At 53.2% G+C, this 27,629-nt stretch overlaps 8 protein-coding genes across 8 annotated transcripts; 4 read left to right on the top strand and 4 right to left on the bottom strand.

Annotated features, from left to right (window-relative positions):
* Positions 1-151: 151 nt before the first annotated feature.
* J4E79_008501 (uncharacterized protein) lies at positions 152-1,955 on the bottom strand (the record flags this gene model as incomplete). Its single annotated transcript, XM_049357358.1, has 2 exons — positions 152-237; positions 293-1,955. The coding sequence occupies 2 exons, from the start codon at positions 1,953-1,955 to the stop codon at positions 152-154; spliced, it is 1,749 nt and encodes a 582-aa protein (XP_049208256.1).
* An 816-nt stretch (positions 1,956-2,771) lies between these two features.
* On the bottom strand, positions 2,772-3,810 carry J4E79_008502 (uncharacterized protein; the record flags this gene model as incomplete). The annotated part of the gene is made up of 2 exons (XM_049357359.1): positions 2,772-3,744; positions 3,794-3,810. The coding sequence occupies 2 exons, from the start codon at positions 3,808-3,810 to the stop codon at positions 2,772-2,774; spliced, it is 990 nt and encodes a 329-aa protein (XP_049208257.1).
* A 3,004-nt stretch (positions 3,811-6,814) lies between these two features.
* J4E79_008503 (uncharacterized protein) lies at positions 6,815-7,732 on the bottom strand (the record flags this gene model as incomplete). The annotated part of the gene is made up of 1 exon (XM_049357360.1): positions 6,815-7,732. One exon carries the CDS (start codon positions 7,730-7,732, stop codon positions 6,815-6,817), a length of 918 nt encoding a protein of 305 aa, XP_049208258.1.
* A 553-nt stretch (positions 7,733-8,285) lies between these two features.
* Positions 8,286-10,966, top strand: J4E79_008504 (uncharacterized protein; the record flags this gene model as incomplete). The annotated part of the gene is made up of 2 exons (XM_049357361.1): positions 8,286-9,524; positions 9,584-10,966. The coding sequence occupies 2 exons, from the start codon at positions 8,286-8,288 to the stop codon at positions 10,964-10,966; spliced, it is 2,622 nt and encodes an 873-aa protein (XP_049208259.1).
* A 592-nt stretch (positions 10,967-11,558) lies between these two features.
* J4E79_008505 (uncharacterized protein) lies at positions 11,559-12,499 on the bottom strand (the record flags this gene model as incomplete). The annotated part of the gene is made up of 2 exons (XM_049357362.1): positions 11,559-12,442; positions 12,490-12,499. 2 exons carry the CDS (start codon positions 12,497-12,499, stop codon positions 11,559-11,561), a joined length of 894 nt encoding a protein of 297 aa, XP_049208260.1.
* A 5,349-nt stretch (positions 12,500-17,848) lies between these two features.
* J4E79_008506 (uncharacterized protein) lies at positions 17,849-20,197 on the top strand (the record flags this gene model as incomplete). The annotated part of the gene is made up of 5 exons (XM_049357363.1): positions 17,849-17,987; positions 18,040-18,139; positions 18,189-19,721; positions 19,825-19,908; positions 19,963-20,197. 5 exons carry the CDS (start codon positions 17,849-17,851, stop codon positions 20,195-20,197), a joined length of 2,091 nt encoding a protein of 696 aa, XP_049208261.1.
* Positions 20,198-23,538: 3,341 nt separating this feature from the next.
* On the top strand, positions 23,539-24,192 carry J4E79_008507 (uncharacterized protein; the record flags this gene model as incomplete). Its single annotated transcript, XM_049357364.1, has 1 exon — positions 23,539-24,192. The coding sequence occupies one exon, from the start codon at positions 23,539-23,541 to the stop codon at positions 24,190-24,192; it is 654 nt and encodes a 217-aa protein (XP_049208262.1).
* A 1,724-nt stretch (positions 24,193-25,916) lies between these two features.
* J4E79_008508 (uncharacterized protein) lies at positions 25,917-27,243 on the top strand (the record flags this gene model as incomplete). Its single annotated transcript, XM_049357365.1, has 2 exons — positions 25,917-26,394; positions 26,459-27,243. The coding sequence occupies 2 exons, from the start codon at positions 25,917-25,919 to the stop codon at positions 27,241-27,243; spliced, it is 1,263 nt and encodes a 420-aa protein (XP_049208263.1).
* Between the last annotated feature and the right edge of the window lie 386 nt (positions 27,244-27,629).

Below are 27,629 nucleotides of genomic sequence, written 5' to 3' on the forward strand. Positions count from 1 at the left end.
ATGTGTGGTTGTGGCAGCGACATGGGTACCTCTTTCTATCGTTTGATTCTTTTTTGCTCTATGTAGGCTTTCGGGATGTTTTTGTTTCTACGATCTTTTTGTCTCCGATGCTATATGTACAACCAACTCAGACGCCAGGCGCATCTTCCGCTCACTCCTGCTGCGACATGTGTGTTGGGAAGTTGTAATCCGTATAATCGATATGTACAAACGCGCGATCAACGTACGGCACACTCTCTGCACATCTGTTAGTTGCAAATCAATGATAGCATGAAGAAGACGGAAAACTTACCAAGCACATACTGCAGACTCTCACCCAAGTCATGGCTATCCCTCAAACTGAGATTCTCATCAACCACAATATCCACCTCGACATTCAGCTTATCGCCCGCGTGGTAAGCTTGCAGACCCTGGATCCTTTTAATAGACTTTGCAAAGCGCATCGTCATGTAGAGGAGGATGTTGCGCTCATCTGCCGTGGCACTCGCACCGGTCAAGTTGCGAATGTGTTCTGCAGAGGTAGCACTCCAGTTGATGATAACATAAGCGGAGAGCAAGATACCACCGAGCGAGTCGAGCCACCAGATCTTCGCGAAGTAACCCACGAGCGGAAAGAGGATAGAGAAGGTGTTGAAGACGACATCAGTCATGGCGTCTTGTGCTAGTGCCTGGACGGACGAGTTGCGGATGAGACGGCACCATAGCCAGCAGAGGCCTTTAATGACGACTGTAGCGGCCATGATGGCCACGGCGGGAATAGTCAATTGCACGATTGTGCGGTCGGGTCCAGTGAGCCGGGAAATGCCCTCGATGCCGACTTGGAAGAAGGATGTCATCATGATGACGGAGAAGATGAGTACGCCGATGGGTTCGAGACGGCGGCGGCCGACTGGGTAGGCGTAGCGGTCTTGACGCGCGATCATCCAGGATGTGAACCACACGATGGCGGTAGACAAGAAGTCGAGGGCTGCGTCGACCAAACTGGCGACTACGGAGAGGGACGAGGTGAGGACTGTGACGACAATCTTCATGATGAGGAGGGCCGTGTTTGCGCTGAGGTTGACGTATAGTGCAAGCTTGACAATGGGGCTCTCGGTGTCTTCGTCTTCTTCCGGGACCCAGTCCTTCAGCTTGGAGTTTGCGACCTCCAGGTCCTCTTCGTCTTCTACAGCCTCGTCGTGTGCAAGCAGGGGCGTGTTTTCGTCTGCTTCGGGAACTTTGTAGAGGTTCTTCGGTGTGCGCTTGACCATGGGCTTTTGCGCGCCATTGCCGTTGAGACTGCCTGATGAACCACTTCGCCCGTTCTCACTATAGTAACCGGGCGTGTTGGTGCCATTTGTACCAGCGGGGGTAACAGCGAGGGGAGAAGTCGAGGCCGAAGACTCTTCTCGGATGGTTGAGGGAATCTTGACTGCGCCGGATTCCATGTTCGTGTACTCTTGGATGAGGTTGTGCGGGAGGGAGGAGTCGAGTAGACGGTCGATGTACAAGTAGTGCTGCAGGAGCTGGTTGTTGCGCTCGTAGTATTCGCGGATCGGCTTCTTCATGCCCTTGAGCTCTTCCTCGGACTTGTAGTACTTCTCCCACTTGTACCGGGGATTGGAGTTGCCAATCAGCCGCTGGCTCCTCATCTGCGGCGTGTTGAGCACATGCGCGCCGATGCTGCTCCGCCGATCGGAGTCGCGGTCGTAAGGCATCACGAGCCCGTTTCTGTATGCTTCCAGGTCTTCATCGTCTGTGTCGCTGCCCCGGCGCTCACTGCTGCGTATAGTGGACGGCCGACGTGCGCTGTTGAGTAGCGAGGGGAGGTGGTGCCCGCGCGTGGATATCGCCGACGCATCGTTCTGCAGCGGGAGGAAGAGCTTGGAGCTGGCCAGGCGCGGGAGGCTCGAGGAGCGTGGGACTGTCACCGGAGAGGGCGACTTGGGCGGTGGTGTGGAGCCATAGTCTGTCATGGCTGCGATTGGAATGCAGTCGCTCGAGAGGCGTGATTAGAGGGACAATTCCTTCGAATCAAGTTCCTGCGCGTCGACGCGACAAAGACAATGAGCCAACCTGGTGTCGTTCTCTTATCGCTATGGCGCACCGCGATGGACTACGGGAAAAGACTTGAACGGGTAAATGCGCGCACCAGCCAAACAGACATGAGATGAAAAGCGCGGCGATGCGAAGAGTTAAGAAGAAGATGCCGTGAAGCACTTCAGCCGGTGTCAACGCCCAAGAGACATGACCAACCGTGGTACCGCCGACGCGTGCGCGAATGCGACGAGTAGGTTCGCCGAAACAAGAGGGTCCTGGTTCGGAGACGGGATCGACATTTCTGAGGCCCAGAATCCTTGCGCCTGCATCCACTTTAGCTGTGGCCATAGCGCCACACTAGCAATCTGGGGTCGAACAGCCGAGACATCGCTGCAAGATTTCGACTATAGTTTCGTGTCTTATGTTTCACGCAGTCACATTGAGCCCCTCTGGAACATTACTTTCATTCGCTTGTCATCTGGAATCTCCCGTTGGGACCAGACTTCATGAAGTTGAGCCTTCTGGCCGTTCTGTGCCCATTTTTTGGCGGGGACCCACACTGACCGGCAGTCTCAAGTAATGTACTCATCCCCACGCCGGTACAGTAGCGCCGTTCCAGGTCTCAAACTCCTGTCTTGGCTGTCTATCATCTTCAGAAGTCGGCGCCAAAATGTGAACGATTGACACGAACGTCTTGGTCATTTTTCATCGGCTCTAGTCAGTACCTGGGTACCCCATGATGCCTTCTCCGCCTATCCCTCGCCAGGCTTTTTCGTTCTTCCTAGGGCATCTTGCGCGCACATCTCGATGAGCCCGGTGAAGATGTACGGCTGGTCGCGAATACGCTTTCGACATTGCTTAGCCTCTTGAACCAGATGCTCATGTAAGGTGCAAGAATCGGGCACAGCGTCCTCCAACCAAAGCGGCAGACCCCCCGACGACATGTTATCCTTCAGCATCTGGTTTTGCACAACGATGACTTCAAAAGCAAACTCTTCATTCATCTCCATCATCGTACGTATCCTAGTAGCACTGCAGGTCTCAAGCTCCGGGAGCCAACAGTAGGCTGTGGATAGAACGAAGAGGCGAATGAACTTGGATGATGGTGGTAGATTTGCGTATGCAGAGTCCAACAATTCTCGATCAATGTCAGGCCACCAATTCCATGCATTTGACTGTGCGACCATGGCAGTCAAAACGTCGTCTCGTAGCTGGGGGACATTGTACTTGTCGGCAAAGATGTAGAGACGCAGGAAAGAAAGCAGCGACAGGCGCCATCCGTTGATCCATTCCGGATTTGTATGGTACACTGATTTGAGGCCGTCCCGCTCGTCGAGCTCGTCGAGTGCTGCTGTGGTGTCTGGCAGAGTCTCTGCATCTGGGCTGCTGCTCGTGCGCTGCGGAAACTGCTGCTCTGTAGAGCTTGTGGTAGTTTGTTCCACATTCTTCCTTGTTGAATTTTGGACAAGTATTTCAAGTTGTGGGAAAGCAGCGCCGTTTGACAGCTGACATTTTTGGCTGTGTACCCATTGTAGAAACATGCGGAACGTCTGCTCGGTGACGTCTGTCAGGGATATGGAGCGATCAGTAGCCTCCACGAAGGAACCCTCGAAAGCGTTGCGGAAGTAGGGTGAAGCAGCAGATAATACATGGCGGTAGACGGAGATATCGACTGATGCGTCTGCCTCGCCGACGCGTACGGTAACTGAGGCGAAATCCATGGTCCTATCATGATTGTTAAGATTGTCTTGGATATCATGTTGATACGGCTTACAGGAAGTTGAGCGCCATTACCGCGACAAATTGCGACCAAGCACCACTGTGTCCACCGGTGCGCCGGAGTCGGTATGCGCTATCTTGAGTGTGGGGTAGGTACGATGCTGGTAAGTGAGGGCGAGTGTGGAAATGGTGACGACCTCGGGAGGAAGTTGCCTATTCCGTAGCGCCACGCCAAGAAGTGAATTCACCGTACCGCTGATAGAACCGTACTCTCAAGGCGTAGCTTACTCTCCATACCAGCGTAGTCCAGCTGCTCCTTCACATGAACAGGAAGCACGTAATAAGCCCTTGAGACAAGTAACTATTCTCCACCTTACTATAGCGTCCACATGCCCCGAAAGTTTCTCTCTTGCAAGACACGCTCCATCTCAGCACATCATATCACAAATCCGCCAACGTCTATCATTAATCCCCGAAACCCACTCTGTCCTCTCCGCCACCAACCTCGCCCCTTCCTCGTCGAGCACACACCCCGACCACTTTGATACAACCTCAGCCTCATCAAACCATTGCTCCAATCTACCTTCAGCATCGGCCTTTTCGATCTCTTCTTTCGGTATACCCTCATCACCCCAATACCAGCTGTAGTGTTCTCGTATCGCGAACGTGTCGTACACGATGGTGTCGAGCCACGCCCGCGTGGCGGCCACTTGGGCTATGTTCTTAGGGTCTTTTGCGTAGACTGCATAGCGTTTAGGAGGGGCGATGTGTGCTTTAATTGCGCGGAGGCGACGAGTCGCTATTGTTTGGGGAGGACGAGGAGATGATTCTGAGGCGGTGTTTTGGTCTGAAAGTTCAAGCAGGGTGGCAGCTGCTGTTGCATGGGTGTCTTGTAATGCTGCATTCTCTACTCTCTCTTAACGACATCGTCTGGAAATATACAGTGATATTGAGCAGCTCTCGTACCTTGCACATGTTTCGATTCCATATCTGCGGTACGTGATTATGCGACCAAGTTGATGAAGTGTCCTTGAAGCGAGTATTGTGATAGGACGCCTGGTTGCAAGATATCAATTGCTGAGCTCGACTTTTGAGGTAGTGTTCGAACCAACAAAGTCAGTAATAATGGCAGATACAATCCCGACTCTTGATATGACCGTCTCGGTGCACCATTCCCTTCTCTGAGAAGTCCTGTGAAAAGCGGGGGAGGCGTGGTCAAATGTAGTAGAGTCGCATAATCGGATGCTAAACCGATCCTACTAATCAGAACTTGGCTGATAGGCCAAAGGATGCATCAGATGCCATGATACAGTCTGGTATGGCGCTCTGCGATTTCGCGCAATGTTGGCTATGCATGTCAGTTCAGCGCGGTCACGCCGCGAGCCGGACTACGAAGTCAGACACACCCCGCGAAGCACAGCACAGGAAACTGTCCTTGCTACATGACTACGGCTTCCGCTTGAGACTCCAGCCCTTCTGCGCACTGGAATGTTCTAGAGCAGCGAAATGTCGATGTTGCAGGTCAGCGCACCTGCGAGTTTGAGACGGCATTGACGCTCAAGCCCCGCTAGCGCGCCCAACACAGTCTAGCTGTTTCTGCTTGCCGCCCGCCAAGCGCACCAACATCGATCAATATTCCTGGCTTTTTTCCGACATCGACAACACCTTTCGACATCCGACTACTCACAACAAGCAGTCAAGATGCCGGTATGATATCACCGCCCGCGGTTGCGACGCACTGTAGGACCACATATTGACACTTTCGCAGTCCCAAAAGTCCTTCCGCACCAAGCAGAAGCTTGCAAAGGCGCAGAAGCAGAACCGCCCCATCCCCCAGTGGATTCGCCTGAGGACCGGCAACACCATCAGGTACGCTCTACCCACGATCCGCACGATCTCGCCGCTTCCGATCTCCGTCACCAGAGATTACAAGGACACGATAATATGACGATGAAAGCACGAGACTGACATTCCGCCCACAGGTACAACGCCAAGCGCCGACACTGGCGCAAGACTCGTCTCGGTATCTAAGCGTATCGCCCCCGACGAACCATCCCTCACTCGATTCTCGATTCCCAACTACTCCTTGTTACTGCGCCGACAACCTACCCCACACGAAACGAGCGACTACATTGGGAATTTCGCACATGGCGGGAAGCGAGCGACCAGTCTTCTAAGCGAAGCACGTCTGCAAACGAGGGATGCTATGGGTGGTGTTCTTTTCACGTTACCGGATACCTACCTACCTCTCATTCATGGCGCTTTGGGTCTGTAAATGGGAATGAAAGGAATCGATTCATGATGGTTTAGATCTGAGCAGTGCTAAATGGAAACACTTGCTGGGTCACAACAAATGACTTCTGGTGTGCTGATGGTCGTGATGTTGTGCGCGCAATATGATCCCAGATGCGTCATGTGTGACGAGCGTCGCTTTTGTTATGGACTGGATACTCGCACTCCCAACGCGGGTTGGCACTAACTCCATTTCAGGCTCATTGTCACATCTGGCCTGAGAAGACTACACGTGTACGGCGCTCTTGTGAAGGATATTGACTACACTGCATTAACTGTATTCCGCGATGACCCCCGCGATATTGATTTAGCCCCATTGCTTAGGCTTTCGATAACACCACCTCACACAAGGAAAGACCCGACAGGTCTACAGACTACACTAGGATAACACAGGCAAATTGGAAAATCTGGCGTCCATGTAGGCTCCAGGGTTCTTAGTCTTCTCATTGATTGAGGCGACTTCTTGGAGAAACCATTCTACGACGATCACCTCCGCGCGTAAGGTTTCTTTGGAGCGGCCGGCAACAATCGCCGTTGCAACGGTAACGGTAAGCGTCTCAGTATCAGCCCAAGGCGGTCTCTGTCGTACGTCCGATCTGCCTACGGATGGCCACATTAGCGAACATGCCTCAGAAAGCAAGCCACCTCAGACAAGGAAATCCCCAAACAGGTCTGCAGACTACACCATGATAGGAACAAACGGATCAGAAGATCTGTAGGCTCCGGGGTGTTTAGGGGTTTCTCCGTATAAGGTAAAGCCCTCAAGTTGACGTTCTCTGACCCATCACCTCCCACTCCTCACCTGGAACTTGGGTCGCTGGGTCAGATCCACGATCAAACAAGTTTCCTCGCTCTTGCCCGCTGTCTCGTACAGGCTGACAACACCCTTCTCGATTCGTATAACCGTACTACTGCCTGCATAGCAGACGCCCTTCTCCATTCCACACCGATTCGCCATGATGATATAGACGGGTTTATCCCCCTTGGCCTCAACAAGCGGTTGGAAGCGTTCGACCCAGTACGCTACTGTCGCTATATCCGGCTGCGATGGCTCCTGTACAAGTTCCGTAGGCGTGAGATGGCACAGCCAAGCCATGCTTATGCAAACAATCGGGGATTGAGATGTTAGAGCGAGAGTAGAGAACTCGTAATCGGCCCATGGGGAGACGAACTTGTAAGGATTTATATCCATACATATCCCCATGGTAACCTTTCCCAGAGTACCGAGTTGGCCGGCATAGAAGGGAGAATCTGGCGATGAGGGATTAGATAGTTTATGTGACTTTGAACCGGGCCCTTCAGATGCCCATGTCTCGTCTGTGTAGTAAAGGAATGATTTCCGGTAGTTGTTTAGTATTTCTCCATCTGGCGATACAGTGACGGTGGAGTTGTACTGCGTTTGAGTGTCCCCGGGATTGGTGGCTGGGGTGGTGATCTCTGGGTAACCGACTGTGACGTGGCAGCTGTAGTGTTTTGCTACTTTCTGCGCCCATTGGGTTGAGATGCCGGATGTGGTAGGCTCGAGGAAGGGTTGGATCTCCTCCAGTGATTGGAAGTTGTACCCAGAGAAGGCGAGTTCGGGAAGGACGAGCCAGGATAGGTCGTGAGGAATGGCGGTGGACTGGAGGATGCGTTCTGCTCTTTGGATGTTTTCTGGGACACGCCCGACTTCTGGGGCGAATTGGAGACAGGCGACTTTCATGTTTGCAACTCTCTTGGGTTTGTTTGGATGAATGGATTCTGGTTACGTCCAGGACTTCGGCGGGGAATTGTGAGGCTGTCTGGGGTTTTCGGAAGGCTCCTCAGAGAAGACTTGTATCTTGTGCCTGAATCAGTCGAGACTGATAGGCCGAATAGTTGCTATCTTCCCGTGCGGCTGGGAAGTACCGACTGACGCTACTCAGGCACCAAGCACTGGTTGATTTGTCGTGACAGATGGCTACGAAGTCTGATTGGGTACCAAAAGGAAAATGGGACCGAATGCGGCGACCGATATGGACGGTAGGATCTTAAGGAAGCGTCAGGCGAGTACATGTTGAGGGTATAGATGCAGCTGGCTGCCCCACTAGACGATCAAGACCCTTGTCGGCTATGATGGCCAGCCAATCGCGCCATTTCCGCACTCCAGTCTAACCCTATTCGGCTATGACGCGCATAACTTTCGATGGCCTCACGAGAGCCTCCGCAGCTTACGCAAAGCTACAGCACCCCTCGTCATGTGTCGCGCCTCCCGGTAGCCCTTTCATCAGATCGAAATGGCAGGTAGACGGCTTGTCGATGCCGCCAAGCTATTCAATGCCTCCAAATCTGTCGCACAGAAGCACGTCGCGCTTCGCTCGAATCAGTGGGACGCTTACAACAAAACCTCGTCGCTAGCCAAAGCCGTCAAGAACCAAACGGATCGCGTCACCCTCACGGCAGCCGCTGCCATCGCCCTCTCACAACGCTTCAGCGAAGAAGCTCCATCGTACGCAAAAGCCGCAGCCGAGCGGGCGACGAACACACAATGGACACAGCAGGCGGATATACCTAGGAGAGACACAGTGAAGAGGGACACACCAGTGGAGGGTGTTAGGGAGGGTGTAGAGCAGGATCATCACTACGATCGATCTGGTCAAAATAGCGCTCAGGCACCTCCGCCCACAGAAGAATTGGAGGTCGAGCAGAAGAAGGCCCCCAGATCCCCGCTACCAGACGGCACCATACCAAGCCAAGGGTTGACACTCGAACAAGAGGAAAAGGGCAAGGATGTGTTCTCCGAGAGGCCAGTACATGAGGCGCCGAAGGAACCTCTGTCTGAGGACCAGGGTGAACAAGTTCGTCATAAGGACGAGGGCATCAAACCAGTAGAGTCTACGGAGACAACAATACCGCTTCCCGGAAACCCCAGGGGCGCCTCTACACAAACCGCTGAAACGATCCCCGCACACGCGAACGACCCTCAACAGACGCCGATATCTCCACAGGCAGAGAAGCTGCAGAAGGGTCATGACAGAGACGTCTTCTACACGCGATCGGTCGAATCGCAACCAACAGCCTCGTCACAACCTCAATCACAGATACCTCGGAATTCTGGAACAAAACAGCAAAGCGACGAACACGTGTCGGACAAGCAAATGAATCAGGATGTGTTCTACAATGTACCCAAGCCGGCGCAGGGGCAAGTGGAGGAAGACCTACCAGAAGGTATCAACACCGATATCTTCCATTCGAGAAAAGTTGCTAGGATGCTGGGAAGCGATCCTTTCTCGAGAAAGGAATACGCAGAGCGGAAGACCAGTGGTAGACATCCGTTGGATGACAGACCCGTAGCAAAAAACACCGGCAGGCATCCACTCGACGACAGACCCTTGCCCTCAGCACAGCAACAAACCCAACCGTTAACACAGTCAAAACCTGGTCAGGAAGCTCAATCGGTGACTTCCTCAAAGGAGATGGAAGACCTGGCATCTCAACTTGCCCAGGATGTGCAGTCAAATGCGGCTGCGTCTGAAGTATGTCAAATCCACCTACTAGCCTGAAGCCTGCTGATTTGCTGACAGTTGTACAATAGTCACCAAATGAGGTAGCCACTCAGCCAGAGAAGTCATCATACGCGCTGCGAGAGTCGAGAGTCCCTTCGTCACGGTTCGGTCGCATATGGCAGTACGCTGGTTTAGGCACAAGCATGGCACTCGGAGCTGTCGGTGAAGGTCTTCGACGAGCGACCGGCAGTGCTGCGTCAACTGGTGGCTCGTTGATGCTGAGCCCTGGGAATATGGAAATACTGGTCGCAAAGCTCTCCCGCATGCGAGGTGCCGCTCTCAAGCTTGGGCAAATGATCAGCTTCCAAGACATCAAGATGCTGCCACCGGCGATTCATGATGTCTTGCAACGGGTGCAGGATAGCGCAGACTACATGCCAGCCTCACAACGGAACAAGGTCTTAAGCAGCAACCTTGGGGACGACTGGCGCGATCTTTTCGAATCGTTCGAAGATGTACCTATCGCGGCGGCGTCGATTGGACAGGTACACAAAGCAGTACTCAAGTCCAATGGCCAGGCAGTAGCTGTGAAGGTCCAATACCCTGGCGTTGCAAACTCCATCGACTCCGACCTTAGCAATCTTTCCATCCTCCTAACCGCATCGCGTCTCCTGCCAAAGGGTCTGTACCTAGACAAGACCATCGCCAACGCCCGAACAGAATTGGGTTGGGAATGCGATTATACGCGCGAAGCCGAATGCCAAACTCGGTTCCGCAACCTCCTTCAAGACGACACTGATGTCTTCACCGTCCCTAAAGTTTTCCCCGAAGCCTGTGGCCCCACCGTCCTGACCGCAGAGCTCATGCACGGTGTCGGCGTCACCAAACTCAAGACTCTAGCCCAAGAACAGCGCGACTGGATTGGTACGCAAATCCTACGTCTCTGTCTCCGCGAGATTGTAGAGTTCAAGTTCATGCAAACCGACCCCAACTGGACAAACTTCCTCTACAACGCCTCCGCCCAGAAGATCGAACTGCTAGACTTTGGCGCTTCGCGAGATTACCCCGACAAGTTCGTCGAGCCCTACATCAAAATTCTGATCGCAGCTTCCAAAGGCGACCGCGCCTCTCTTCGCGACCTCTCTGTCGAACTCGGCTACCTAACCGGCAACGAGAGCCCCGCCATGCTCGACGCGCATATCCAGAGTGTGCTAACGCTTGCCGAGCCTTTCAGCGGCAGTGGGCCCGAGATATACGATTTCAGAGACCAAACTATCACAGATAGAGTGCGTGGCTTGATCCCCGTTATGGTCAAAGAAAGGCTTGCGCCGCCGCCGGAAGAGACGTATTCGCTTCATCGGAAATTGTCGGGCGCGTTCTTGCTGTGTGCGAGGTTGGGCTCGAGGGTTCCGTGTAAGGAGTTGTTTAGTAAGGCGGTGGGGACGTGGGAGGGGAAGGCGTCGTTGAAGTAGAGATGGGGTCCTTGAGATGGTGTGTAATGTAGTCTATGTATTTTAGGTTGTCGCGGCAGCGCTTATATGTAAACATATATTTACGAAGGATACATTGCCTATCTTCAAACTGTGCAGCATGCTTCGTTTGTTTCGTCCTTTGATGTCTTACGCATACACGCTACATTTTGGACCGTTCATATTCGCTATCTTCGCTTTCTCAATTGCTCTACTATGCTACTCTGTTAGCTGCAACCCTTCTTCTTCTTTCTCATGTTTGTACCCTCTTTTGTGGACACTCAGGTTTGCTTAACTAGCATTAAGAGATCAAGCAGTTACTGCAAGACAAATGTATCAGCATTATTATGAACATTCATGACCAGATTAGGAAATTCGATATATGATGGTGGCTGAAACATGGAGCTACTGACTTTGACGAAACAAAGAGCGGCACGGGACGAAGGGATGAAGGCACTGCATGTGGTCACACATTCCAGAGTAGAGGCATGCAGAAGTGAATTTCGCATCGTTTTATTTTCGCATCCTCGTATCCGCTATCGAACATCTAGTGGATACTATCTCTTCTAATACAAGAATGACGTACTAACACCGCTCATGCACTTTTGGTACCCAGCTTTTTATTCGCCTCCTTCTTCAAGTCCTCCTCAGCCTTCCCATTGAACCACAAGTACGCCGCAAGCGCAATGAAAGAACCAAAGCCACCCGCCATGATCATCCTGCCGCGGAAACCCTGTTTCCTCTTCAAAGCTTCATCGCCGCCCAGGATGACGACTGCTTTCTTGGACCAGGTGTACTCGAGACCGCTGTACATTGTCGTGCTGGCCACGATGGCTGACATGCCCTGTATCATCGTCTTGACGCCTTCTTCGCCTCCTAGTATATCTTGGATCGACAGGAGCAAGCCACCAGCTGCGGATGTCGTCGCTGAAGGATCATGCAGCAAGTTTGTGCAAAGCAGCGTTCCCAGCAGACTCAACTGCAGAAAGGTGTTGAACTTGGATATGGTAGTGGGATGTACCTCCGCGCTTGGCAAGCTGAAATCCCAGTATCGGGCCATGGTCTTGGGTGCGGGGAGACTGGCGTATCGGTAGTAAAACGCACTCACTGCCAGACTGACATCTCTTCCCAGGATAAGTGCGGCGAGTGGCATCGGAAGACTACCATTGACTGCCAGGCAAGTTACCAAGGTTGTCATTAGGAGCTTGTCGGCCATGGGGTCGACGACGCTGCCGACCACGGTTTGGAGGTTCCAGCGGCGGGCGATCCAGCCATCGAGTAGGTCGGAAAATGCGGCATAGGCGAAGAGGGAGAAGGCGTAGAGATGTTGGTCGTGGATGATTAGGTATCCGACTACGGGGGTAGCTATGAGTCGCGAGAATGTGAGGATGTTGGGGAGGTTGTAGATTTGCTCGTGACGCGGTTTGTCGAGTTTGAGGGTGGATTTGAGGGTTGTAGCTAATTTGGCGGAGGTGGAGGCTGGTGAAGGCTGCAGGAATATGGTTAGCTATAACAGTTGATGATACAAGATGTCATGTTGGGTGTGGAATTTCTTGAACTCTTCCCAGTGACCATAAAAAAACGGGAAAACTAGGGCAAGAAAATCGGAAGCTCCTGAACGGGACACTCTCGCAGGGCTCGAGTATTACAGAGCAAGTTGACACGTGCAGGAAGCATAAATCAGGTCCTCAGATATGACCAGACCTGTGCTGTTGGTATGAAAATTTGCGCCTACCTCTGTACCGCTTCTAGGAGCAGGAGAACCAGTTGCTTCATCTTCAAGCTTCAGTCTTCGTGTAGTCGAAGTACTGAACAGACTAGCAGGACGAATTCCACAGTGCTTCCAGGGTGTGTTTACTAAGGGACGTCGGCTTATATTGACGTCATCGCGACTCCAGGTACAAGAAGCACGTGAGGAGGCCGAGCACAAAGCTTGCGGATGCTGTGCACGCCGCGAAAGCGTTCTTAGGCTGAGAGAAGCTTCTGAGAAAGCTGAAATTGTGCGACAAGGTGTGTAGGCCCTCGCCGTGAGTGAAGAAATCATCGACGCTGATGCATTCGCGTGTTTGCGGTCGCGCTGAGGGTGAGCTTGAAGCTCGCAGCTGCCGCCCGGGCGTCGGAGTTTGCCAAGAGCCACTAGCGACAAAAGCAGAAGCTGTCTTACAAACGCTGTCTTCACTTCCTCTCTTCACATCTTCTACAGGATGAGACGACTACATTGCAATCTGATCAAAGAAAGACGAGGCGATGATTTCCGCCACAAAAGATGGCTTGCGAGTTATCAGCGCAGATCTATTTTTGCCACACACATTATCGTTGCTAATGAAGAAACTGTACCCTCATCCGGTCAACAACGTCTATGCAGACGCTAGGGAAACTCACTTGCATGCAGTACGTTCATATACTTGAGACTCGCCACCCCAACACGTCGATCCAAAGCAGCGGGCTGTACAGCGTATTCGTAGGCTCGCCAGAGGAAACGCCTAGTCACCTCGCGGCGATACTGCGGGCAATATCCTAGTGATATCGATAGACGCATCTCCAGGGTCTCAAACTTTTCACATCGAACGACCTGACGCATCCTAGACGACGCCACCAGCAGCGACTACGGGGACTGACACTCGTGGTGCGAACAGCTGCTCAACATTGAGTTGACACCTTGGCTGCGTTCTAGAAGAACTGGAATACCGTTAGCAGCAGTTGAAACAGCCCAGAAAGTATGAGCAGTAGACGGCCCAGCTCGGCTGAGCTTCCACGTCTCAAGGCTGCTCAAGCGTGTCTTCGTCCGCTCATCCACTCCAGTGGCTGCACACGCTTGCGCTCTTGCCACGATCATTCGACATCGCCGAGGACATCCCGCGCCTACCAGGAGCATCATGCGTTCAAACACTGCGGATGCTTGGTTCAGCTGTTCAGCCGCTTCTCCACGCATCGTCAGTCTCAGACTGGTCCGCGGGACTTCTTCCAAGTTCCGCACTTGGACTTCCCTGCTGCATGGCTAGGTGCGCAAATCACTCTTCTTTGCCTCTTCATTTGGACTCTCCCTCGGCCGACTTCTACATTCGTCATGTAACCTAGCCACTGTCAGTTGTTCAGTCTAGATGTCGCGATAGCCGCAGTTGTCGCAAGAACGGGATCTACTGATCGCCCGGGTCTTACCGAGCAAAGGAGTGAGCCATTGACTCAGGCACCACCACGTGAGCGGTTGAGGATTCGCTGCTGCGAAGTTGCATAGTCCGTAAATGGAAGCAACGACTATCGATTCCGGCGGGGTTGCAGACCCTCTGCTAATCTCCGGGTTTACGACCTCTTGGCTACATCCATAGTCTGCATATGATACAGGAATCTTCCTAGAGCCAGCGCCCCTAAGCTCAGGTTGACAGGCATCTCTAGTTTTCGAGTACTTGTGAGATCCGGCAATCCCTGATGAAAACGCACACCACTTCTCTCGATGCTACGGGCCGCCCTTCTCAATGGCTGCAGTAGCTTGTCTCCGGGATTGACTTTGGGTCTGCCATGTGTCATGCGTCGTGCATCAGGACACTAGGACAGCCAGTGGCTTCGCTTCGCTAGTAGCCCACATTATCCGCTGAGAAACTCTAATCGTCCTGCCTCCACGCCATGAACTCAGCTCACACTATTGCGCAATGACGATGACCGGAGTGGGGCTCAGTAGTCAAGCACGTAGAAGCGTTCCAGAAGAGCGTAATGCAAAGGCAGAATCCAGCTCTTCACAGCGTGCGGGAAATCTTCGGGTTACACAACCCAAGGTACACTTTCCGTGTCTGTCTAGCGTTGAGATCTCCAAGCATTTACTGATCTTCAGATCAGCTCAGGCTCGAGCCTGCGAGAACTACTCACGGGTAGTTTGATCACCCCGCCACGCGCTGGCAACGTCGTCCTCGTGGACCCTCCTGCAAGTGACAAATGGACCTGAAACTGCCGACAGTCTGATACCCAGCCTCCGAGTATCTGATACACGGTTATGGCAGATCAACGCCCTAAACACGGAAACGACCCTGCTTCGGCTGTTCTGCCAACGCTGCCATGAGCTTAGAGGAGCACTGACTTGACTCGTCATTCCTGCCAGAAGTGAGCAACCTCAAGCTTGCGACAGTGGCACAGGAGGTCTGCTTGAATACTGGATCAATTTAAGTTTTCGAGGTAGGAATTATGCGTGGGTATTTGATGCTGCACAGCAAAAGGGGGTTCATCGGTTATTCGATGCGATCGCAACGGCTAAACTTGCCAGACTCGTCCTTCACCGTCTGTTCCTGAACCAAGTCGCCAAAGCACGATTACTCAAGACATCTTATCGACGGACGCGCATCGCTATCCCTTTTCTGCTGGACAAGTTCTGTTTGTTGCTGCAGGCCATGACTTCCAATAGCACTAACGGTTATTCAATATTTGATGTGGTGGTTCGCACTCCACGCTCCTAACCTAATGCTCCTATATCACTGCATGATAAGGGCAAGCGCAGATTTCGCACGCAGTTCCTAATCACACGCGACGTTGAAGCGAAGCCATTCCACTTTTGACCGGCATCTCGTGTCCGCTTGCGGCAGTTGGACGGAGGGCCACGAGTTTCAGGAGCGCGACTCCAGGCTCCGCTAACGCAGGTACCTTTGCACACCAACCCGAAATGTTGTTTACTCCGCCAGGCGTATCATCACTAGTACACCTGCACCCCCGCGAACATTTGTTTTCGGCAACGGTACTGCAGGTCGACGGTCACGCACAAGTCCCGCAGAAACGGCGCCGATGTTTGCGTCGTGGATTCAGATATGGGTTCGCCCGCGATGTGGGCTCAAGAGCGAGTGTCGGATATGAGTAAACCGAAAGTATCGCACAGTCCGCAATCGGTCAAGAAACGTTGAATAGTGTGGAGATGCGATTCGTTGAGTGCATATGGTGGGGTGCTATGAGTCCAGCATTCATGTGCTCAGGCGTGCGCAGCTCCACTAACAGAGATCCCCACCTCATGAATTGCAAAGCAAGAGCTTGGAGCGTACGCGGTGTCTGTGACATGAGGTCTTCATAACGCATGAATGTCTAGGTAATGCTGCCCTATTGCAGCAGCGCTTGTACGCGAGAGGGAATGACGCCGAAGGTTTTGATTCGTTCCCCGACCAATGAGCGGCGGTGGCCGGTGGGTAACGGCTAGCCAAAAGTAAGTTCTGAAACGAGGTCCGCTATCTCACTGGCTTGCGAGCGAAGCGTCACGCCGGCCAGAGAGGCTTCAGTCGTGGCAGAGGCCGCGCTCGTAGTGTGTGGATGACAACCGCAGACATGAGGAGGTGACAAGCAGATGGCGACAGATTGGATCAGATGCTGCTTCACGATGAGCTGGGAGATTTGCAAGAGGCGATGGCCGCTCCCGCAGGCTGGCTAAAAAGCGCGTTTCAGATGAAGATCAAACCATGCCCAGCGTGCTACTTCTGCTGGTTCCTGCATCTAGACGCACCACACTTGGACGATGGACCAGCCACGAGTGATGACTTCAGCGACGAGGCTGGGTGGTGGTCACTGACGACATGTACCCGTGACGCACTGGCCGAATTTGCACGAAGCTGCAGAGTGATGTTCCTGCATTGGTAGCGCGGTTTGGGTGATCGATCCTCTGCGCGACACGATTGCCGGCCATCGAAGCAGTACAAGTGTAGGCAAACATGGTTCACATCGGCATCAGGGTATGGCTGGTAGCAGACTGGCAGTGCAGCGTGTCTTGACAGCGGACGGATGCGGCAAAAAGGAATGTCGAAGGTGCGCCGGACGACGGTTGTCCAGAATCCGACATGTCGTTCTGGCGACCATGGGACGACGGCGGCCGGCGGGCTTCTAGGTGGTGGTTAGAGTTGCGCCTCTGCAGGGCCGGCAGCGGTGGTGGTGGCACTTGGGCACATGACGATGGCCGCTGGAGGTGGGCTCGGGTTCCCTGCCAGACCGTGAAGCTAAACTGACGCAAGCAGCGTGTTTTCCATGGCATGAAGCAGCGCGGCAGGCATCGGACCGCGATGATCGATACTCTAGATGGGCAAACTGGACGTCTGTGTCGCGAGGGCCTCGTGGTGGGCTGCAAGCGAGGGTTAAGGTTTTCGAGTGTCTGCGGCTGGCGGGGCTAGGCCGGAAGTGGCCTCTGCGCCGAGGGCGCGCAGGGCGGGCGCGGGCGGCGAGCAGCAGCAGGGAAGCAGGCACAGAGGCACAGACAGGAAGGCGCGAGCGAAAGCGAACAAGGCGAAGGAAAGGGCAGCCCAGGCACGCACCTGCCCCGGGCGCGCGTCCCAGCAACATGCGCCCGGGGAGATGAGCAAGGTTGGGGGATCCCAGAGCAAATTCAGAAGAAAAAGCCGCTTCGTCAAGAGCATGGGCGGCCAGGCCAGCACATTAGCCAACCTTTCGCGCTGCGCTCACCACGGCATGCACGGCCGCAGCACGAGTCGCCCGCACCCCTGCCGGCCAACTGGCCGCTGCGCTCGCCTCGGCGCCCCAATTGGCCGCGCTACCTGCACTGGCCAGGCCGCTGACTGGTGTGCGGAAATAGATCAATGTGAGACCACTAGCCTCCTGTTTCACACGCCCTCCGACACCTAAAGCTGCCGCTGCCCCCTCAGATTTGCGTTTCGTATCCCCCTCCCAGAGCTGTACCTTCTTGGTGAATTCTTGAGACTGCTATCTGAGGCAGGTTCCTCACGTTTTTATTATCCGCACCACCGTCGCGTTTTATTATCTATCCTTTTAAACATAGCCTGACACTCTTTCGTTTTCGATCCTGGCAGGTCCTCGTCGAGCCAAACCTCGTGTTCCATCCAACCCCAAGAAGGGCCACCGCGTCTGACGTTCCCACTTCAAACACCTGTACAGAGGAACGTGTTGCAGCGCACCATGTATCCATCCCAACACCACCAGCAGATGCCGCCACCCCAGGCACGCTCTGTCGCGCCCGAGACTTTTCTATTAGACCAGGACGCCCAGCAAAGCCTCCCGCCGGACAGTGTCGTTGCCCTGCAGCAGGTCGACAACCGTACGTGCCCGCGCATTGACCTTGGTCCTCCTGCATACTAACGCGCCTGCAGTCAAGTACTTCCTCATATCAGCACCCGTTGACTGGCAACCCGACCAGTACATCCGCCGCTTCTTGCTACCAACAGGCGAATACGTCTCATGTGTTCTATGGTAAGCGCCGTGTTCTTTATTAATTCATGCAAAATCTCACAGTCCGCAGGAACAACCTTTTCCACATCTCAGGCACAGACATCGTGCGATGCCTGTCATTCAGATTCCAGGCCTTTGGCCGCCCAGTCAAGAACTCGAAGAAGTTCGAAGAGGGCATCTTCTCAGATCTGCGCAACCTGAAATCGGGCACAGATGCTTCCCTGGAAGAGCCCAAGAGCGCATTCCTTGACTTCCTGTACAAGAACAACTGCATCCGAACACAGAAGAAGCAGAAGGTTTTCTACTGGTACAGCGTGCCCCACGACAGGCTCTTCCTTGATGCCCTTGAGCGTGATCTCAAGCGCGAGAAGATGGGCCAAGAAGCGACCACCATGGCCGTCAGCGAACCCGCTCTTTCCTTCGAATTTGACTCATCCCAGTCGCTCTTTGAGCAGCTCACCAAGGCGCAACAAACCAACTCATCGTCCTTCAACAACAACGTCCAGCCATCGTACCAGAGCACATCGCCCGACATGCAAAGAATGGACTCCATGCCCCCACCAACCATGGTCCCCGTACAGCAATCCATGCCTCAGATGCAGCAGCCAATGCAGCAACCAATGCACCACGAGGACCCCATGGCCCAGTACCACCAGCAAATGTCCATGCCACCTTCCATGCAGAACCCCGTTGTCAAGAGCCGGGAGCAGCGCGAGATGAGCCAGTCTTTCCAGTACGACCGCAACGGCATTCCTTTGTCCCAAGTTCACCAGCGCCACAGCTCCATGCCCGCATACATGGAGTACTCTCCTGCGCCGTCCTTCGTCTCTTCTCACTACGAGGACTACAGCACTCGCGGCATGTCTTTCGAGCCATTGACCCCACCTCAACACCAGATTGGTCTCGGTGCTGAGCCTGCTTACATTGCGAATGAGGACACTGGTCTCTACAGCGCTATCCCAGACCTTCCAGTTCCCAACACATTCAACCCTCTCATGAACATGCCACCGTCAAACTTGATGGGCTCTGGTTACCCCGGCGTTTCCCGGCCATTCGCTCCTGGCAATGTCTACTCCGTCATTGAAGGCTCACCCACCTATAAGCAACGTAGGAGGCGTTCGTCCCTTTCCGCTGGTATCGCCGCTGCTGTCACCGCTTCCGGTGCAGGTGCTCACCAGGTTCACCGCCCAAGTGACCTGAGGCGATCAATGTCGAGCTCAGTCGTTCCCCTTGCCGAGGTTGATGAGTCAAACCACAACTCGCCCAACAGCACCAACGGCGCGAGCTACCCCCAGATGCCTGAGCAGAAGCCTCACATGGACATGTCCCGCCAGGGTACCCCACTCAACACTGTTGAGGAGAGCCCCGAGCCGCAGTCCGCTTCGCTGCATCACGACGATCTGAACACTCTGGTCAACGGCGAGCTCTTTGAGAGCCCCCTCCAGCACAGCGCGGTCGCTCGTACCGCTGGTGCAGGAGGACCAGTTTTCCGACGCGCCCGCAGTGCCACCATGATGGAAATCGGCCCGTACCCCCAGAAGTCACACTCCTGCCCGATCCCCACCTGCGGTCGTCTCTTCAAGAGATTAGAACACCTCAAGAGGTAAGCGCTCGCAATTTTCCCATCTTGCTATTTTTGTACCACACGATCATTCGGGCCTCCACTTTATTCGTTGTTTTGCATAGACGCTGACCCTGGCGCTTAGACACGTACGCACCCACACACAAGAACGACCATACGTTTGCCCGTTGTGCAACAAGGCCTTCTCGCGCTCAGACAACCTTGCCCAGTATGTACCCTGTTTACCGCCCAACCGAAAACCACATACTAATTAATTCATTAGACATCGTCGCACACACGAGCCCCGCGCTGACGGCGAGCCGCTGAGTGACTACCAAGAAGAAGACGACCTCGAGGGCGAGGAAGACCACCTCCACTCGCTCGCCGATGAGCTTTCGCCTGATTCCGGCAACGAGTACCTCGGTCTGTCGCACTCCATCAACGACATTCCTGGCCCAGGACTTGGTATGACCATGGCGCCACCACAACACAGCCTCATGGCCGGTAGCCACTACTGAGCATACCCTGTCACGACGTCACACATGTGAAATGAGCATTTCGGCGCAATCAATGTCGCAGCCATCTAGAAGGATACCAGTCTGCTGTTTTTCTTGTTCATCTTCTTGTCTTCGCGTTTAATCTCTTAGACCGGTGTCTGTTTTCCTCTGTCCGGCATACATTCACGATGTCCGCACTGCATTTGTTCTTGCTTTTTCTTTTCCAGCCTTCGGAGCTAGGGGATGGTGATACCACCGGATTTTGGCTTTTTGAGGGGTTGGCTGACGACACAACACTACGAACATGAGTACCCTTCTTTTTTTGTCTCATCGTTTCACGTTTTTCCCTTTTATTCTTTCTTTTCCCTTGCGCTCCGATCTGTTTGCTCGTTGTCGTCGTCGTTCAGCGCTCTGTTGGATATATCCTTGGCGGCATGGCTTGCTTTGTTGCAAAAGTTGTTTGATGGCGGACTGGGACACCATTTGAAGCGCACGTATACGCATATCGTCGATACATCTCTCGGATATGCAGGTAGCTTGGTGGTTTGCGTCTTCCTCTTCGTGAGGCGGCGTGTGTATAATATTGAAACTCAATGCAAAACGCATAACTGCACTTCTTGACTTCGCATGCCATTGCTATCGTGACCTTTCGTATGCTTACTATGATGACCAACACACATACTCTGCATCCAGTTCGCACACACGTTATGTCATTACACTCTTAGAAACCAGCACTCAGGATGAAACACCACCCCATCCCATCACGCATGCAAATCCCAAGAGACATACGATCAACACATCAAGACCATCATATCACAGTACATATAACCATCATACCAACACCCCCCTCACACAACTCACACACCCCAGCAACCCGTCATACCAACACTCCCCCTGCCCCAAATCCTTCCGTCTCACGTGCCCCGTCCCCCTGCTCAAACAACCATCTCACCTCGCCCCGCCGCAATCCTTACGTCACACCCGGCCACCGCGCTTGTTTCAGAAGCGACTACGCCGTACAATTACACATCAGTCCCTCGCGAGCACGGTCTAGATTTGGGAAGGGACTGGGATTGCGGAAGTCGGTGCTGCGGGTCCGACTGTGCCTCACTTGACTTGACTTGAGTGTGGCACGGTTGCGTGCGGGATTGCGGGATGGAGACCGCGTTGGCTTCGGAGTCGGAGGAGGATGTCGGAGGGGGGAAGGCGGTGGAGGAAGGGTGGAAGCCACGTTGATCTACGCGGTGTGTGGACTTGCTGGTTTGAGGGAACGGTGTCTGTGCGTGGGGAGGGTGGATGGGTGGGGATGGGAATGTAGGTGGTGGACTTTTGGACGATAGACACGTGGAGTGTGGGGCTGTGCGTATAGTCTTTTTGTAAATGCAGTGCGAGGCGAGCGTTGTAGATCATGGGGCTGTGGATGGTGGGTAGACTTGGGGGTGATGGTGGTATGAGCGGCTGGCTTGTCGATGCCGGCTTGAAGGCTTCGGGGGGGCTGCGGTAGCGAGATCAATTACCATTCAGCCACTTCGGAATCCTTCTTTGCCATGTCCTTTGATTACTGTCACTAATGCATACTTGCTACTTGGGGGTGGTAATCTGGGTATTTGAAATGGGGGGAATGTGAAGTTCAGATGGCACGGAGTGTCCAGTGGCCGTTGCCTTGGTGGGTTGGAGGGGTGGGAAATGGTACTCTTCGCCAATCGGCGATCTGAAGTTGTTATATCTCACGGTTGGGCAGGTAGCTTGCGCCAAAAAGCCGTCATGGGAGCACCCGTTCGGAGGGCTGCCGATTGGTACCTCTCGCTTACGGCTTGAACTATGTGCCAGCATGTCGTACGATTATGTGGTATGTGGTGGGAAGAAAAAAATCAGGGTGCATGTGTAGCTTCGCGCTAGAAAGCTCGAAGAAGTATCCCTGGGCCTGCTCGAGTGGGTGCTTTTTACGGGTGCGTCTCGCCATGTGTAGGCATGCTTTGCGGTACGCTTACGGGAGCGGCGTGTCCATGCCCCATGTTTTCTCTTTCCGGGACTTTGTGTCGCCGGCTGTAGGGGTGCAATGTGTGTGCGTTCAGGAGAATTACGCGCGGTCTGTGAGTGGTTGTGTGGGAGATGATGTTGTGGCTGTAGCTTGCCGTCGCCGAAGGTAGGGTAATTTGCTTGTAGTCTTTCTTTTCAACGTAGCGATGTTACCTCGAGTCAGAGAATACACATGCGGCTGTTTCCTGAGTAGCTCCTCTGCCTACTTTCGGGGCGTCAAGTAGCCGACGCATCGTCCATGTTCAAGGGTGGCGGAAAGTTAGTAGGTCGCCACAAGAGGAGGCCCCTAGCTCGCGGTGATTTGGGGACCGGAAACGTCGAGTCGACGGTGTAATGTTGAAGTTGGTCTGAAGTGAAGATAGTGTCGTGATCGCCGTCGCTCCGTGGTTGCGCGATGTGGAAGATGCGCTAACACAAAAGCCGTTAGCACGTGGTGCGCCTGGCGTGTTCCACCGCCTTTTCCCTTCCATCGCGCATGCACACTCCGCGAACCTCAACAGTGAACGCCATTTACCGTCGATCCAATACGAGCTTTCTGTTATCCGGCATACACATACCTCCAGTGTGTGCATGTCATGATGGAAAAACCTGATTCATCCTCGGCCGCGCAGATGAAGCGGAATAGACCAGCCTTACTGTACGTGCCTATCTAGGGCAAGCGAACCTTTCATTGTAACCTACAAACACGACATGGTTTCGACCATATCATCCATTGTGAACGATTATAGACTAAGTTTGATGACAAGATCCCGGGACCAGACCTTCGTTACGATCAACATTGATGGTGATGGTGACGATGAGGGTCCGCAGACATACATGCTACATAGAGAGTCACTATGCTCTCAATCGCCTTACTTTGCCGCAGCGTTCAAGTCTGAGTTTCGCGAGTCGAAAGACAGATCGATTTCTATTGGGGGTGTAACAGCCTCGACAATGAGACTGTTCCAATTTTGGCTATATGGACGGTCCACTGTCTGGTCAGTAGACTGCGTTGGTAACCAAAGCACTCCAAAGAGTGAATCGGTGAAAGATGGAGAAGGTACATCAGCTTAAAATGCGAAGTTTCCCGATGTGATCAGCTGAAACTGACGACTGAATAGCCGGTGAGGAACCTACCGCTCCTGTGTCTGCGCCGCCAAAACCTTGGTCAAAAGCCGCCGACTGGGTAGCAACAGAAGGTGAGATACGCCGTCGACCAGATCTGATTGGAGCTAACTCGATAAGAATTCCTATTTCAAAAGCGCCACAAGTATCTGAAAACGTTCGTTAGCCTGTACCTCTTTGCCGACTTCTATGATACACCACAGCTGCGAAAGGATATGATGACATTACTAGTCGAGCTTGTAACCTACAACGGCCACAACAATGGTTGTGTAGACCTATGGAAATCAGACCTCGTCAACAGACTATACCGTAACCTACCCTCTACTTCCCCCCTTTGCCAATACGCTGTCACAAGGTACGCAGTAAATGCCGGGAATATGACTCAAGAAAAGTGGGAAGCCCATCCCAAGTCGTTCATGATCGATCTGTTGTTGGTCGCTATTCCTGTGAAAGGTGGCTCAATCAAACGAAAGCTTAAGGAAGAGAATTGTGACTCTTGCAACTTCCACGAGCACAAGGGTGATAAAGAAGCGATTGCGGCCTGCAAGATGAGACAGCAGAAAGAAGGACTTTGGTTCTCTAGCTTTCTGCGAGCATGCATGAGCGAGGTTTACGATATGGAGGATGCGATGCTGGAGTCAAAGTCACATGCGCAGACGGAGGAAAACCCAAAGTATGAGCCTGACATGTTGGAAAAGAAAGAAGATAAGGCGATGCCCTCGTCGGCCGGTGTTGGACTGCCATCAGATTCGACCTTTTCATTCACAATTCCCCGAGGAGTGGATGGTAGGTCACAAATGGAGCCACCCGTAAGCATTTGGGAAGATTTGGAAGCATACGATGACTATGAGATCTTGCTCCACGGTGGTTGAGCTGAGACTGTAGTCATCTCACGCGTCAACCTGTATCCATAGGCCTGCTCTTACCTGGGTATATGGGTCGAGACCTCAACAAATCCATGTACGTGTGTTGACACCGGTCTGAACGACTACCGAGCTGCCTGTTCATGATCAATACTAGAACAGATGTTGCATGCGAAGATGGCAATAGGGCCGAAGACGCGTCGAAGTCGCGCTAGTCTCAAATAGTCGCACGCGTCAAGCTTCAACACTTCCCGAGGTGCCCCGAAATCTCTGTTCAGCTCGTAACATCAGAACCTGTACCCAAACTATCCCTTCAGTCACAGCTCAATCCCCATATCTCTCCATAAAACTCGCGAGCGAGACTGGATCAATTCGCTGGCCCTTTTCAAAGTCACCATAACAACCATGGAAAATGCTGCTAAGAGACCAGCCGAAGCCCAACTGACCAGCCACAAGTCCAAACGTCCGACATTCTCGTGAGTCTCATCAAATCCAGCAAGCTCTAACCCGAATCATAACTATTGACCCCTCGATTGGTCAACCAAACTGATCCGTACCGATAGCACGATAAGCCAAGCGCACGTCACTGTTCGCCTTGATCTTGATGACATTGTCGTCACAGTGCACAAAGATATCGCATGTTTCTACTCAGGATATTTTCGCAAAGCATTTGGGGGTCCCCTCCTCGAAACAGAGGTGTGGTCAATAAGTTTGCCTGATACCAGGGCAGACATATTCCGCCTGTACCAGGATTGGCTATACGCGCAAGCCACACGGCATGAGAACTCTACCCCGATCGACACTACGGAGACGGAGAATGCGAGGTATAGGAAGCCTAACAGCAACCCTGACTGGCTGGTTCCAAGAAGTACATTACTGCGCTACTTGCTGCTGCGCTTTACATGCTAATAGCATCACAGATTACCGCCAGGAAACATCAATTTCAGCTTTCTACGGCGACGTATTCCTCCGCTTGTATGTTTTTGCAGAAGTTTATGACGTGCCGCTGTTGAGGCAGGACATTATGACCTTGATGGTTGACCTTGAAAGACCCACGGGTATTCTGTGTCAGAAGATCGACAGAGACGCCTTGGACAAATCTCTGCTCTCGAATTCGCCGTTCCGAATCTTTTTGCTAAAGTGGATGGCTTTCGTCTTCGTCGGTTATCCGTTGAACACCACGACTGCAGCAGACATCAGAAAATGCTTCTCTCATGATTGGCTTGCCGAAGTGATGTGGATTATAGCCTCCCAACCAAAAGATCCACATCTACGTGAGCGTTTGTATGACGATGTAAAGGATAGTTGCGCATTTCACGAGCACCAGAACGATTGGGAGAAGATTCTGTGTCGACGACATCAAGCCTTTGACACCCAGTTCTACACCAACTTTCTGCGCAATATATTCAATCTCGTATCCGATCTCGATAAAGAATACGGAAGTCCGGAAACAAAGAAAAAGAGAGAAAAGGCGAAAGCCGAGGAACAGATCAGGGTGAAGATAGAAGAAGACTTACAGTCTTCAGGATTTGAAAGCGCCGAGGAAATTTTGGAAGAAGAAGAGTGAACCCTGGATGTTCCTCTGACCAAGCACGGACTCAAGCTTCGTTGGTAGCCTACCGTCGACCCACGCAATCCGCTCTACCACTCTGCAACACCCCTTCGCGGACATCTTCCACGTACTATCTGTTGGAAACTCGTAGCCTATATCGATACCCAACACTTCAAAATACATGGCGACATTCGCCCCTCCAGCCCGCCGTGGCGACTTCCTCTACTCATCCGTCCTCTACGCAGACCCTGGCAACGGAAACCACCATGGACGCGCGAGTGTCGCCGAACTTGCGGCTCTCCTCCGCCCGGAAGCCCCGAATCTCTACAGCAAGGGTCGAAAGCCTGAAGTTGCGACACCAGCGAAAGACCAGGTTTGGCATTTCTACTCCGCCCAACTCATTCACTATGGACTACCGGTTACCAAGGACAAGAATGCGGCGAAAGTGCGACTCCTGAATGCTATGAATCAGTTCAAACTTGAGGTACCAGCATGGGTTTTGAAGGTCGAGAGCGAACTGAAGGCTGAATGGGAGGCGGAGAACCGGAAGTTGAAGAAGAATGGTGGTGCAGTGAGCAAGCACGCGCTTAAGCCGAGCACTACTAGCAAGCCAGGTTTTGGAAGCTCTCAGGGTGTAAATGGCGGGGTCAACGTCACTGGTAGGCTTAAAGACCCCTGATATTTGACGCTGCTAATCCTATCTCGAAGTCAATTTGGCCTTAGGAGGAGCGTCGCTTAGCCAGTATATGGACGCGCAGCAGGCGAGCAACAACACCCCAAGGAAGCCAGCACCAGCCAAACGCAAGCGCGCTGGTAGTCACGTCTCCGGCCCGGTAGCGACACCGCAGAAAGTTGCTAGAGTAAAGAAGGAGCCAGCGCCAAAGAAAACACTCGTCAAGAAGGAGCCGACCGCCAAGCGATCTGTTACCAACATCAAGCAAGAGAGCCGGACCTCCGCGCCACCATCAACTCCCTCAAGGTCCCGCATGAAGCAAGAGCAGTACCAGCCCAGCCCCGACCGAATGTACCCATCACCCTACATCAAGACCGACCCCTACCCGAACTACTACCAACCCTCGCCACCCCTCCTCCTCAGCGGTACCTACTCCATCTCCTGTGAGACTGCCAGCTCCACCTTCAACGACTACAACCTGGACCTCACACTCGCCCGCGACCCCTCCCGCGGTATCTGGTGGGCGACATTCCGCTGGGGCGCCTGGGACGGAATCATCCAGATGAACCCTGGTCCTGGCGACTCCGATAGTCTGGGTCAACCTTGTTCGCTTGGCTGGCGTCTTCGCGATCTGGAGACTGGACAGCTGACGTTTGGTCGCAAGTGCACGGGTTATATGACGTTCGCTGGTGATGGTTCGATGGAGGGGTGTTTGTATGAGGTGCCGGGTGTTGGGTCGTTGACGTTTGAGGGTATGAGGGTCTCTGGTGGGAGCTTGGAGGATGATCTTAAAGGGGAGTGGGATGGGTTTGTTGCGGAGGCGTATCGGCGTTGAGGTTTATGTGGACCTGGCAGAGGGGTTCGCGTAGCCAGCACTGTATAATTGGGCTATCTGCTGCCTGTTCAGCAAAAGAGGTTGACGTGTGATCAGTGCCATGATTGGCACATACACCAATGCATCTGCAGAGCAGTCTCACACGCGTAGAAGGCTTTTCTTCACCAGCAGCAGCACCCAGTAGAAAGTCAAGTTCATTCAGAACATTTCGCAATTAGCTCGACAGCTACGTATAATACACTACAAGTTTCTACAAGAAAGGTCCAAAAGCCATCTCTTTCTGCTCTTCCAAACCACTCGCTCTGGTATAACAAAAACTAAACAGGCAGGACAAGCACCACCCAACGCCAAAGGCAAGACTACCGCGTGGCATGACTGTCATCCTT

The sequence above is a fragment of the Alternaria viburni genome, assembly GCF_023758015.1.
Source record: "Alternaria viburni strain BMP 2772 chromosome Unknown scaffold_20, whole genome shotgun sequence".
NCBI lineage: Eukaryota > Fungi > Ascomycota > Dothideomycetes > Pleosporales > Pleosporaceae > Alternaria > Alternaria viburni.